This window comes from Mytilus trossulus, chromosome 7 (genome assembly GCF_036588685.1).
Source record: "Mytilus trossulus isolate FHL-02 chromosome 7, PNRI_Mtr1.1.1.hap1, whole genome shotgun sequence".
Classification (NCBI taxonomy): domain Eukaryota; kingdom Metazoa; phylum Mollusca; class Bivalvia; order Mytilida; family Mytilidae; genus Mytilus; species Mytilus trossulus.
The window spans coordinates 6067360-6081869 of record NC_086379.1 but is presented as its reverse complement, the minus strand read 5'-3'; the positions used below and the strand labels follow the sequence as shown (position 1 = coordinate 6081869).

The 14510-nt window shown below is 30.4% G+C and overlaps 2 protein-coding genes across 2 annotated transcripts; one reads left to right on the top strand and one right to left on the bottom strand.

Moving 5' to 3' along the window:
- Positions 1-1192: 1192 nt before the first annotated feature.
- On the bottom strand, positions 1193-2090 carry LOC134726776 (riboflavin-binding protein-like). The gene has a single exon (XM_063591189.1). It carries the CDS (start codon positions 2046-2048, stop codon positions 1485-1487), a length of 564 nt encoding a protein of 187 aa, XP_063447259.1. The 5' UTR covers positions 2049-2090; the 3' UTR covers positions 1193-1484.
- A 956-nt stretch (positions 2091-3046) lies between these two features.
- On the top strand, positions 3047-10628 carry LOC134724537 (transmembrane protein 220-like). Its single transcript, XM_063587626.1, has 7 exons — positions 3047-3166; positions 5134-5262; positions 6345-6374; positions 6780-6840; positions 7473-7599; positions 8495-8560; positions 9901-10628. Exons 2-7 carry the CDS (start codon positions 5137-5139, stop codon positions 10061-10063), a joined length of 573 nt encoding a protein of 190 aa, XP_063443696.1. The 5' UTR covers positions 3047-3166; positions 5134-5136; the 3' UTR covers positions 10064-10628.
- The last annotated feature ends 3882 nt before the right edge of the window (positions 10629-14510 follow it).

Genomic DNA, 14510 nt, shown 5'->3' with positions numbered 1-14510 from the left:
GTTGTGTTTTGTGTACTGTTGTTTGTCGTCTTCCGATTTTTGCCATAGCGTTTTAAATTTGTTTTCAACTTATTTGTTTGAATACCTTTTTTTAAATTGTACTAGAATATTGCAAATACATTAAATCTATGATTCACCCAAATATGTCATTTTGTATTGCCAAACAAATAAAAACTTAAAACTATTTTTAATGTATATGTTATATACGCTGTTTTAAAATGGGTGACTTCGTTCGTGTCACCTATATTCTTAATTCAAAATTGGGCCTTTGCAGATATTTGAATACTTAATTTTCATCTTCAAAATCAAGTGTTGTCTTTTGACATTCACAACATTTTCCGCAAAATAAATTTGACCCCTGTGATCAATAAAACGGTATTGTCTCCCTTTAATTTCCAATTTGGTCAGATCCTTTTAATTGTATGCTTTTGCTTTATAAATGAATGTTTTTCATTGGATAATTGAACATGTTGAACAGTTTTTCCTATTCATTACATTTTATGATAAATTGGAGTTGTTTTTGTTGACTGGTATAAGACATCATAAAATTTTAAAATATGTTATCTCTTCGCTTTCGCTTCTCTCTGTATTTCTTAAGATAGTGATCTGTTTGTGTTGTTGGGTTGGGTTTTTTTTTGGCAGATGAATACAATGTTTTTATAATTGGAGAAGACTTCATAAGTCGGTTTAACTTGTGTCTCATCGAATTTGTGTGTATACAAATAATATATGTTTAAACTACTATTAATCATACAGAAAAGCTTTGAAAAATCAGTTCAACCTCTTTTTCCATGTGAATTTTATTTTAAACTCATCTGCATATTTAATTATAAAACTGTATTGAAAATCTTTGACTACACTCAATCACTTTTAATATAATAAACAAAAATGTCTGATTCAATTGGACGAATTAACAAAATAAATCATCATTGTTAAAAGGAATCGTTGACTATAAACAAATTAAACTCCACTTCTTTTTACCCTTTCATTCTGTAATAAGTACGATTTGATTTGCATCTTAATTCTTTTAAAAAAAAAACACACACACATTCAAAGAATAAAGAGCTTTCTTGTTCAAATCAAAAGTTTTAGTGGAAATCAAATATTACTAGACTATTATAAGTCACGTCGAGCTGATGAAATTGATTTTGTTATTAGATAAACTAAAACCAAAAAGTGTAGTAAAATAAAAAGGGGACTGTTGTATATGTATATTTTATCGATGTAAGTAACCAACCACTCAGAAAAACAACATGTTATATCTAAATATTTAACTCAAGTTAAAAATGTAAGCATCTACACGAATTATAGCACAATTTCGCAGCATTGCATACCGTTTGTCGTGTTGATAACAAAGCCTTTCAATATAAAATTTGGCAAATTTCAAATGTCAATATGTATGTATGCATACAAAATTTCAGTTCGAAATAATATGTGTTTACAATAGATTGGTTCGATGAAAACATTGTATTTTATACAAAAGTTTAGTTCATAAACATCAAGTGTTTACAGAATATAAGTGAACCAATAATCAATAATCCAATACCATTCTGTAGAGAATTTCCTGAGTTTATACTATCTAACGCACTGTCTACACGAAAACACGTATCTGTGTTCTGTTCAACTAGAAAACTTCTACTTTCACAAAAGTTGCCACCGTTTGTGTACAGAGAATTTATAATGGAGCCTTTCAGAATGGCTGAACCGCAGGCCTGGTACCAAGAATCACAGAAATCTTCACATACCGTTAGCCTTTCTCGACAATAAAATTTATCCTGCAAAGGGTCACATATATAACACATTAGATAGTTAGTGTATCTAAGACAATCTGGAGAGGCTCCAACTAACGGTTTGACTCTTCCAAACGTAGCGTCAATTTCTTCTTGCATACAGCATGAGTTTTCACGGAACCATGTACAGTTTTTCAAACTTGGTTGTGGTTTTGGCGCTCGATTATTGAAAAAAGAACAATATTGTAATTTTAACGATATCTGTCCAAATGTTTGCATAAAGCTGGAAAAAGTTATTACAATCAACAACGGAATCATCTCGTTATGTTTATATCAGCAGCCATTAGCAGGAAGAATCGATCCTAGTTCCAACATGCGCAGATATTTCTTCCCGACTATATATTGATTTCTCAGTAGTTCAGTCGAAGAGTTTAATCAATTGTATGGAAACTGTAACATAAAGAAAAAACAAACACTCGCCGTTTAATTTATTATTCACACTTAAAATATTCAAAATGAGTTATTGATTCGGCGATACGATAAGATTTTATTTAGATTTCAGAAGTAAACTTAAGAGGCTGTCAAAATAAATATCAGGCAAATCCTATAATATGGGTGGCACAACATAATTTTTTCCACTGAATTTTTGGTTCCTATACAATGTTTATATCATACAAAGGATATATGTCAAAGATAATTTTGAATCAACCGTGGATGGCTAAGAAAATGATTTTAAAGTTCACTCACAATGTAATAAAATGTTGTACAAAAATGAAGAGTTATCTCCCCTTTTCAATGAATTTTCGTGCTTTATATGTGTATTTTTTTCTCATTATTTGTTGCAGTAAATAAAAAATAAAATTCAACTTTAAGAAAGAATGAATTTGTGATATGAAATAGATGAAAAAATTTTGAAAACAAAATGTTTCATGTGCCACTCACTGCCTGTTTTTTTGTAGCTATTTCGTCACATAAAATCCACAAAATCATATCAGACATAAAAGACATATCAGTAAAAGTGCACAAAGCAACAACAGTCACAATAACAAACAAAACTCAAAAGAAAATGTATTGGTTTGTAAATGAAAGATAGGAAAATAAGGTATCTTCAAAAATATGTGACGAGAAAGTTCTCTATGGGGCGAGTTAACCTTTTATGTTACTTTAAAGTGATGAAAATATGATGGATTGTCAATGTAGTGTCTTGTCTTTTTTATGTATAAAGAAGACATATACTTTAAAATCAATAGTATAATATCTCAAATGGATGATTGGACAAGGTAGATTAACATAAATGTAAATAGCCCACCCGGTACAAATGAAATGTTACCCAGTCATACTGTAAAATTAACACCACACAATAGAAACGTAAACAAACAGCAAAACAGCTGACAATTTTCACATGTGCACGTTTTATGAATGTAAATTAAATAGAAGTAAGTATTTATATCTTCACATGCATTTTGCAAATAAAACATTTAATACTCCAATATTAGTATATCAATTGTCTTACCAGCTGTCACTGTCACAGTGTGGATTTGCACAGGAGTTTGAAATCCTATCAACTGATCAATAAGAGGGTAAATGTATCCTTATTGATAGGATTTTAAACTCATGTGGGATTTGTTAGCCTGGCATCCTGATCCAATTTCTAATTCTTTGACTTTGTCAACTGTCGAGCAGTGAGCTAGGATCACAGGCTATGGATTTTCAGTATAAGAATAACTTCATAAGAAGATGTGGTATGATAACCAACTCATGGGAATTGAAAAAAAACGCTCAGCAACTATTACAAGTCACTTTACTGCCTTCAACAAGGAGCAATAAGTTTACTATACCTCATTGTTAGCCAAATAAGTCTTTGTAAATTAATTCAAACAAGAAAACTACAGCCTGATTTATGTATAAACTAATACAAAAAAAATAATCAAATACATGTATGATATACACATAAAAACAGCAACTACTGAATTTACAGGTGCCTACATTTATTGTTGGAAAGTCACTGAACATTGTGGCAAGGTTAAACTAGGACCAAATCTTCCAAGTGAAAAGGGATCTAATAATACAACATGCATGTACATTGTACATGTACAATGATGTAAGAGTTAATTATAAAAATCAGTTGAAAAGGGCTTTACTAATCAGATAAATACTAGTCAAAGCTCAGACATAAATAAGTCTGAATCTGCTTTTGACTCATAGCTGTCTAAATTTGTAAGTTTTAAGATTTGTCTCCCTTTAATGCAAGACAAAATACGACTTTAATAAGTCAAATATTGTTAATAAAAAAATAATTGACCAGAATCAAAAAGTTACAAATATTGACTCCTACAAGTCTAAAAGTTATATAAATCAAAATTGGTTAATTTCAAGACCAACCCATATTTATAAAAAGGTCCTGCATCTAAATCAAATAATGACAACATTGAAAGGCAATGCTTTGTCTTCTAACATTGTCTACAGAAAAATATGAATGAGAGTCGAAAAAATCTGAGATAATGTTAATTAACCTTACAACGCAACCAGTAACCTGAAACCACACTTAATGGGGTAAAACATCTGTGTTTAGTAAGGATGTTCGATAAGATAATTAAACATAGATAGCTCAAGTCCTTGTGAACTCTCAGACAGGTTTTTGATGTCATAGGTGGTGTACTTTGGCCACCAAGTAAAATTAAGTTTTTTCATCAACAAAAATAGACCTAAACAAGTCCGTCATTTTCTGACTTAAATAAGTGTAAAATTGAAAACACACTTTTATAATAAATACATGTTTTGACTTCTTTATGTCAAAAACAAAAATAGACTTCTTAATGTCTGAGCTTTGACGGAATACAAAGCACCAAATAAATCAAATCAAGAAAAGCTCTAAGTACAGATTTGAGAGTACCCACAGTGACCGAAAGCTATTTCAAAACCCTGAACAGCAACTTTAATTTTAGAAAGACATGCATTTGCATTGTACATGTATTTTAGACTAAAATATCAACCAGTACACATCCAAGATTCTCTGGATTTAGTGTAAAGGAGTCAATATATAGCAATCCTAGAAAACATGAGCTTTTGCAAAACCTTATAAGTATCCTCAGATATACATGTAGGATTCATGTATGTGTATAAAAAACATTTAGGTCAGTTTTAATCTATTGATTACAAAATCAATATTTTATAGCTAACTATGAGGTATAGGCTTTGCTCATTGTTGAAGGCTGTACAGTGACCTATAGTTGTTAATGTTTGTGTCATTTTGGTCTTTTGTGGGTAGTTGTCTCATTGGCAATCATACCACATCTTCTTTTTTATATATATATACAGATAAAATTGATATTCAAATATCCAAAAACAGTGTTGAATTGGTAAACTTTTACATGTGTAATATGTTTATCATTTTTATATTCAGACCATGAAAGGAGAGTACAGAATCACACCTCCTGAAGAAGATGTTATAAAAGTACAACATGGAGTGAAAATATGGAGAGCCATCAATGCCATTATGGCAGTCTTCTTCCTATTAGCTGCCTTAGCTAATGTAAGAATCTAACAGTATTGATCCATATATAAATTGTATAATGCATCCCATTCATTATATGTCAGGTACATGTATAATTAAACAGTTACCATGGTTACAGTGTTGTCTCTTGGTGGTAATCATCTTAGTAGAAAAATTCTTCATCCAACCAAGATGTAAATATTGATATTTGTTGCTTCTCCATGCTTAGAATGTCCATGTTTTTTTCAGTCTGTGCATCCATCCATTCGTTGGTCTGTCCAGTTTCAGGTTTAAATTTTTGGTCAAAGTAGTCTTAATGTCCAAAATTAAAAAAAAAAAATTGCTAGTTGAGAAATTAATGCTAATGCTCCTGGCATCCTCTAGTTAATTCTGTTTTACTGTTAATTGTATTTTAGTTCATTCCATTGAAAAAAACATTTACAAAAGTCCAGAAGAGTCTTAAACAAAAAAAATTTGAAAGTAGGACTTTTAAAACAACTACCATGACTATAATCAAATTCTTAAAATTCTCTCTGAAGTACATCATGTACATATAAAGGTAAGAATAGTGATTATAATATAAATTTAGAAATAATTCCTTTTTGTTAGGCTCCATGCTAGTTTTAATACGTAAAGGCATTATATTTTTCGATATTTTTCACTGAGCAGAATTATTTCAATTCTACTATATGTATGAAAAAAAAACGGAATTTTAAATAGGCAAAGCATGTGAAATATTTGTTGTGTAAATAGAACATGGTTTTGTTTATAAGGAGAAATAATGATGTCAGATTAGAGTCATTATAAATATATGAACTGCATCAAAAAGAAATTAACCTTATTCAAATGAATATAACAACATCTTTTAACTTATTTACTGTTAAATAAAATATCTACGCAAAGTTTGAAACTATTTGAAAAGTGAATTGATGTAAGAACCCTACGAAACAGACTTAATTTAATCTTTTATTTTATATTTTAAAATTCAAATATCAAACAAACACTTGTATAATAATTACATGCATGTACATGTATGAGTGCACTCACATAAGTTCCATTTCCACCAGAAGCAGGTCATATTTTACTGCAGTTGTCATAGTTATGTATTTTTCTTATTTCAGTTAAATGATAGTGATTGGTACATATGGGTGGTAAGTAAGATTCTATTTAAATTAGAGTGCACAAATACAAAAAGGGGAGACAATCCAAACAAGTCCAAATACTGTTCATTGCCAAAGATATATGAGAAAGAAAGTTATTGCCCTTATGTTACAAATATTTGGCTAGTATCTTGAAATCTTCCATCTCAAGTTCTGTGAAACAGAAAGGATAATGAAAAAGATATCTGCATCAATGAAAATAAACAATGACAAAAAGCAAAAATCATTTAGAGGTCAAAGTAAGGTCATTGACAAAAGAGAGTTGTCTAAAGAAACTGCAAAGCTCTGAACTTCGTCCTGAACACCTTCAAAGACAATAGAAGACACATTTACACAAGATTATCTTTACATTCTTATTATATTCTATTTTAAGTTCTACATTTGGTTTTTTTGCAGCCAGTTTACTCAGTTCCTGGAATCCTGTCTTTAGTTAGCTGTATAAAACCAGATTCTCAAAGTAGGTATATGATTCAGATATAAAGTTTTATACATCCAGATCTTCATTCTAAAAAAAACAGCCCTATCATCAGATGGATACTGAGAATAACTTTTTTCTTAATCAGGAAACTTTAGCTATTTACCACACCGGAAATTGTGATAATATTTTACTAATTTTACAATTAAAATATGATCTATTCAGTGAGTTTTTACCAGTTTTCTTTAAATGGACCTAGTGATTTTTTTAAATGGTTGACTTTTCATGCAATTTTGGTGACAAAACGAAGTGCATAAAAAGATTTTAGGGCTAATAGAGGTCTTTTCTTGTTACATATTTATGTCTTTTTTGTGTATTCATTCCAAATTGAACATTGATTTAAATAGACAAGTTAACAATTGCAACAATCAGATTTTTTTTTAATATTCTGATACTTTATGAGCATCACTTTAAATATACAACAAAAATTGCATGTATTCAGGTGCCAGCGCTGTAAAATTCCACAAAATATTGTTTATCATTTTACAATTCATGGTAACACATTGAAAATGGTAAAAATTTGGTTGGTTGAGTGTCTTTTTTTAAAAAAGATATAACTCTTCACATTTCTGCTGTTCGTGCACATTTAAAAAAAACTTGTTTTTAATTTTCAGATTCATTAGTGTGGTCCTATGTGGCAGTTACCTCCCTTGGATTTTGTATTGCATTAGCTTTGTACATCATTATGGTATCAGCAGATATTAAAGGCATCAACAATCCTCTTAAGTTTGAAGAAGGACGGTATGTACATTAAACATTTAAAATTCAAATATCAATTTTAATTTTACTGATGACACATTTAAAATTCAAATGTCAATTTTAATTTTACTGATAACTTCTTATGAGGAATAATTATCTTAAGATTAAAAGAAAATGTAGTGTATAAGTCAATGAGACAGCAACCAATCAATAAAAAATAATGAATTACATCTAAAAATAAACACACATTCTTAGTGTATAAGTTCATAACCATTCTCTGCATGATTCCAATTATTGTCAAACTGCTAGCGTGCATTTAAAGCTTGCAGTTCTAGTTGGAATGATCTATAAGTTAAGCTCTAAATTACCAGTTTTAGTTGGAATGTTCTATAAGTTAAGCTCTAAATTACCAGTTCTAGTTGGAATGTTCTATAAGTTAAGCTCTAAATTACCAGTTCTAGTTGGAATGTTCTATAAGTTAAGCTCTAAATTACCAGTTTTAGTTGGAATGTTCTATAAGTGTTCTAGTTAAGCTCTAAATTACCAGTTCTAGTTGGAATGTTCTATAAGTTAAGCTCTAAATAACCAAGTATTTGAATGGAGGAAATAAAAAACTGACTCTTAAAGATATGAATTAAGACCATCATGTGTTTGGTTCCAGAAGGAAGACAGCAACTTAAATTGTGAGGCAGAATAGATTGTTTCATTTCCCACCTGCAAATCTATTTGAAATTGTATTCTAATAGAGAGGGCATAGATACTTAAAGAATACTTAAACTGATAAGTTGGAGACAAAATATTAAAATACGAAAAAATAAGGGAAAAAAGCAATTTAAGTAAAATTTACTCTCAGAGAACGATTCTTAATTAGTATAGAATCAAAAGAAAAATTTTATAAATCAAAAGAAAATTTGTTGGATTGATTTTTTGTTTTCAGAGAATTATCAGGATCACTGATTATAATCACATGGTTAAGCATGTCTAAATTCACCAACATTGGAAGGTAAGTGTGTTGTAATGAAACTGATGTAATGTTGTGTATTTGTGTGAGATACATGTACAAAAAACTTCAATTTTTTTATTTAAATAAAATTGAGAAAGGAAATGATGAATGTGTCAAAGCTACAACCACCCGACCATAGAGCAGACAACAACATTCAACCATATATAAACCACATTGATGACGATTACAATTAAGAAAAGCTCAAAGTAACCTTATCAACATTAAAATGGCCTTAGAACTACATTCAGTAATCCCTAAATATGGGAGATTTCTCTGACAAAAAATATAAATTGAAATAAGATTTATCTCCTATGTAGCAACCAGCTACAATAGGCCATGTCTAAAACACTTTCATTTGTAGCTAAATGTTATAACAGTATATTTCATGTTCCAATATACTTGAAGAGATTGTATTAAAGTATTTGGATTTTTTTATGCCCCACCTACAATAGTAGAGGGGGATTATGTTTTCTGGTATGTGGCTCTGTTCGTTCATCCGACCGTTCGTCTGTGCCTCCATTCAGGTTAAAGATTTTGGTCAAGGTATTTTTTTTTATGAAACTGAAGTCCAATCAACTTGAAACTTAGTACATTTGTTGCTTATGATATGATCTTTCTAATTTTACAGCAAAATTAGACAATTTCACGGTCCACTGAACCTAGAAAATGAATGAGTTTCAGGTTAAAGTTTTTGATCAAGGTAGTTTTTGATGAAATTGAAGTCCAATCAACTTGAAACTTAGTACATATGTTCCCTATAAAATAATCTTTCTGATTTTAATGCCAAATTAGATTATTACCCAATTTCATGGTCCATGGAACATGGAAAAGGATAGTTTGAGTGGGGCATCCATGTACTTTGGACACATTCTTGTTAACATTTATAATTAATTCTCTAATGCCAAAAAGCATAAAAACAAAAATACTTGTCTAGTACCAGTTACTGTCATAAATTCACAGCTTTTCTTTAATACTGTCTAGAGATTTTGATTTTAAAACATAGTATTGTCTGAACATCATCAATTTTTCAAAATTGAAGTTATCATCAAGGGTAAAGCTAAGGCATCAACCTAGTATGCATATTGTCAAACAACAAATTAAAAATCCAGAAGCTCAGCATTTTCCTGCCTTATTTAGTTCAAACTAAACAGAAATTTTACTGAAGTAAATATTTGTCAAAAGATACCAACAGTATGTCATATTTACATAATGATTCTGTTATTACACAAAATGTTATTATGGAATTACTGGTTTACTGAAGAAAACACTTTTTATATAGCTCATCCTTGACCAGTATGTTACACAGCTTTTCTTAATTTAAATATTTTGTTATTTTTCAGACCTGGTAGTACAGTAAGCAATAATGTGTTACGGAATGTTTTGTTACTGATTATATGTTTATTAGCAGTGGTACCAGTTATGATCTGGTCTGTTTGTTTACATGAGACAGGAAAAGGCTATCATCACTGTGGAGGAAATACTGAAATCAAACATGAACTATGAACCCTAGCATAAATCTGTTCAGAAATTTTTGTAATTTAGTGCAATACATGAGATGTCAGCCAGTGCTTGTATACTCAAATTGTTTAGGAATTTCTAAATGCAGATTTTCAACTTAAAATGTTTTTTGAGAAAACAGAATATTTCCTTTTTCATCGTATTTGTCTTTTTTACTCGATCACCTTTATAATTTTTAAAAAATCATGTGAATGAAATTTTAGGATAATATTGTTTTTCCTTAATGTCAAGTGGCAAATATAACACATAGTTTTATTACAACAACAGTATCGTAACTATATCCCTTCTTTTAAATAAGTCTGTTTTATGGTTTGGTTTCACTTTTGAGCTGAATGCACAGGCACTTGTGTTCTATCCATGGCAAAATCTACTATCCCTATATATTACAGGGAAAGTAGATCTTGCCATGGATAGAAAACAAGTGCCTGTGGGTCAATGCCTAAATTTTTGAGCTTTGTAAAGAATATTATCATAAAAGATTGGATGTGAACGTTTGTGTTGTCTATTAGTCAGTGTAGCTATGGCAAGTTGTTGTTTTTGATAGATTTTTATACGACCGCAAATTTTGAAAAAATTTTCGTCGTATATTGCTATCACGTTGGCGTCGTCGGCGTCGTCGTCGTCGTCGTCGTCGTCGTCGTCGTCGTCGTCGTCGTCGTCGTCCGAATACTTTTAGTTTTCGCACTCTAACTTTAGTAAAAGTGAATAGAAATCTATGAAATTTTAACACAAGGTTTATGACCATAAAAGGAAGGTTGGTATTGATTTTGGGAGTTTTGGTCCCAACATTTTAGGAATTAGGGGCCAAAAAGGGCCCAAATAAGCATTTTCTTGGTTTTCGCACTATAACTTTAGTTTAAGTTAATAGAAATCAATGAAATTTTGACACAAGGTTGATGATCACAAAAGAAAGGTTGGGATTGATTTTGGGAGTTTTGGTTTCAACAGTTTAGGAATTAGGGGCCAAAAAAGGGCCCAAATAAGCATTATTCTGGGTTTTCGCACAATAACTTTAGTTTAAGTAAATAGAAATCAATGAAATTTAAACATAATGTTTATGACCACAAAAGGAAGATTGGTATTGATTTTGGGAGTTTAGGTCCCAACAGTTTGTGAATTAGGGGCCAAAAAGGTACCCAAATAAGCATTTTTCTTGGTTTTCGCACCATAACGTTAGTATAAGTAAATAGAAATCTATGAAATTTAAACACAAGGTTAATGACCATTAAAGGAAAGTTGGTATTGATTTTAGGAGTTTTGGTCCCAACAGTTTAGAAAAAAAGGGCCCAAAGGGTCCAAAATTAAACTTTGTTTGATTTCATCAAAATTGAATAATTGGGGTTCTTTGATATGCAGAATCTAACTGTGTATGTAGATTCTTAACTTTTGGTCCCGTTTTCAAATTGGTCTACATTAAGGTCCAAAGGGTCCAAAATTAAACTTAGTTTAATTTTAACAAAAATTGAATCCTTGGGGTTCTTTGATATGCTGAATCTAAAAATGAACTTAGATTTTTTATTACTGGCCCAGTTTTCAAGTTGGCCCAAATCGGGGTCCAAAATTAAACTTTTTTGATTTCATCAAAAATTGAAAAAATGGGGTTCTTTGATATGCCAAATCTAACTGTGTATGTAGATTCTTCATTTTTAGTCCCGTTTTCAAATTGGCCTACATTAAGGTCCAAAGAGTCCAAAATTAAACTAAGTTTGATTTTAACAAAAATTAAATTCTTGGGCCTCTTTGATTTGCTGAATCTAAACATGTACTTAGATTTTTGATTATGGGCCCAGTTTTCAAGTTGGTCCAAATCAGGATCTAAAATTATTATATTAAGTATTGTGGAATAGCAAGTCTTTTCAATTGCACAGTATTGTGCAATGGCAAGAAATACCTAATTTCACTATATTGTGAAATAGCAAATTTTTTTAAAAATAGAGTTATCTTTCTTTGTCCAAAATAGTAAGCAAGAAATATCTTATTGCAAGATTTTTTTTTAATTGGAGTTATCTTTCTTTGTCCAGAATCAACTTAAATCTTTGTTATATACAATATACAATGTATATTCACTTTTTACTACCAACTGATAAATTTAAATAATCTTTACCATTCAGTGATAACAAGCAGTTTTTTTACATCTTAATATTTCATGATGTAATTAAATGAGTAGTTATTGTTGCAAACTCCATTAGAATATTTTAATTGAGATTAGTTTTGGAATAAGGGAAAGGGGGATGTGATTAAAAAATTGGGTTCAATTTTTCTCATTTGAAATATCATAAATAAAAAGAAAATTTCTTCAAACATTTTTTTGAGAGGATTAATATTGAACAGCATAGTGAATTGCTCTAAGAGAAAACAAAAATTTTAAGTTCATTAGAACACATTCATTCTGTGTCAGAAACCTATGCTGTGTCAACTATTTAATCACAATCCAAATTTAGAGCTGAATCCAGCTTGAATGTTGTGTCCATACTTGCCCCAACCGTTCAGGGTTCAACCTCTGCGGTCGTATAAAGCTACGCCCTGCGAAGCATCTGGTTTAAGAATTGTTTGTATTTTTGTCATTTTAAATCTTTGTTTGTACTGTTTTTATCATTAATATTTATATTTTGTAATGGGATCAGTATTGTTGTTACATGAGGTTGTGATTCATAGCTTTAATTGCTTTTAAAACTTGTAGCCAATCATTTGTTGAGATTGTTTTGTTATCAATTGTAAAATTATATAGGATAAATAAATAATTCAAATCCTGCAAAGTATTTTTATCTTATGTTATAGTAAATTTAAAGAATAATTTGTTAATGAAATAATAGATTGTTGATATGAATAATGAATAAACGGAGATGTGGAGTATCTCAATAAGACAGCAACCCAATAAGACAAACAACAAAAAGACATCTATGTACAGTCTTATTCAAAAGACAGGTGTTGTCCAATATAGAAGCTATGTTTAAAATTAAGTATTGAAGTGGGGAATGTGTCAAAAGAGACAATAACCCGACCATAGAACACACAACAGCAGAAGGTCACCAACAGGTATTCAATGCAGTGAGAAATTCCAACACCCAGAGGCATCCTTCAGCCGGCCCCTAAACAAATTTATATACTAGTTCAGTGATAATGAACGCCATACTAAACTCCAAATTGTACACAAGAAACTAAAATGTTTGTCTGAGAGCATTAGCTATAGTAGAAGCATGGTGATACATTTGTATGTCTATTTTGATGTTTTCTGTATATTCTTACAGCTTTATTATGTAGATAGTGGTTTTTGTGACGACTTTTAGGCATTCAGCTATAGTTCATATTTCAGCAAATTCATTGAAATCTGTTTGCCTTTGTATTCAAAGAGAGCTGATAGATACCAAAGGATATGCAAACTCACAAGTCAAAAATAAAAACAATGGCTGAAAATGAAAAAAAAAAACCAAAAGATAAACAACAGTACACAAACACAACATGGAAAACTAACGACTGAGAAACATGAACCCCACCAATATCTCAGGTGCTTGGGAAGAGTAACCAGATCCTGTGTTCCTTGATAATGACTTTACTGAATGTGATAATTTAGTCTATTTGTGTTGCTTAATCTTCAGTTTTTGTACTTTTGTGCATTCTTTTCTTGACATTTGTTTGCCTTTATATTTGTTGGCTCACAAAAAAAAAATGAGTTTTTTATCACCTGGTGTATAACATCTGTCGTCATGCATTGGCCTTTACATAAATCTTTTTTTCTGAAACAAGAGGGCTAATTTGAACCAAACTTGTCCGAGACATTGCCAATCTTAACCTTTGATAAAAATATGGCAAGAGTTGTACTTGTTAGAGCACTTACAAGACGTGACAGACAAATTGACACACTCACTGGGTTTACAAACTTTGATCTCACCGAGATCATAATAAAAACAACAACTCAGTTATGTATACATAATGTATTTTGTCTACAATTGCAATATCACAAAAAGTACAAATTATTAGAAGTAAATAAATGTAAATGATATGGTACAATACTGAAATCTGAACACAACAGAAATATATCATCACAGTTAGCAGAAATATGGTACACCTACAAAAATAAAGTAATGTATTTACTCAGAATTCATTGAGTACCATTTTTGGGAGTTTGGTAATAATTACCCTCAGATTTTAATTTGTACTTGATATCAAATTCATCCTTTAAAAAAAAGTAATAAGAATAATTTAATTTAAGAATTGACTAACAAAATCCCTTAATCTCTACACCAATAAAGTATTGGACATTCAGTTAGATATTGGCCAGTCTACTTTGATTTTACTTCTTTGAATGTTAGGAATATAGATGGGAGAGTTTCGTGAATTTCTGGGATATGCCGATTGCATCATAAAATTCAAGGTTTTCAAGTTTATAATCTGCTATTAAGCACTTGATCTAGACCTTATTACTCGCTTTTTT

What these genes read in the sequence shown, in the direction of transcription:
- LOC134726776 (XM_063591189.1), bottom strand. Translation starts at nt 2,048, where the DNA reads ATGATTCCGTTGTTGATTGTAATAACTTTTTCCAGCTTTATGCAAACA.
- LOC134724537 (XM_063587626.1), top strand. Translation starts at nt 5,137, where the DNA reads ATGAAAGGAGAGTACAGAATCACACCTCCTGAAGAAGATGTTATAAAA. An exon ending in TATTAGCTGCCTTAGCTAAT is followed by an intron (nt 5,263 to 6,344) that starts GTAAGAATCTAA and finishes TTCTTATTTCAG; the next exon opens with TTAAATGATAGTGATTGGTA. An exon ending in TATAAAACCAGATTCTCAAA is followed by an intron (nt 6,841 to 7,472) that starts GTAGGTATATGA and finishes TTTAATTTTCAG; the next exon opens with ATTCATTAGTGTGGTCCTAT.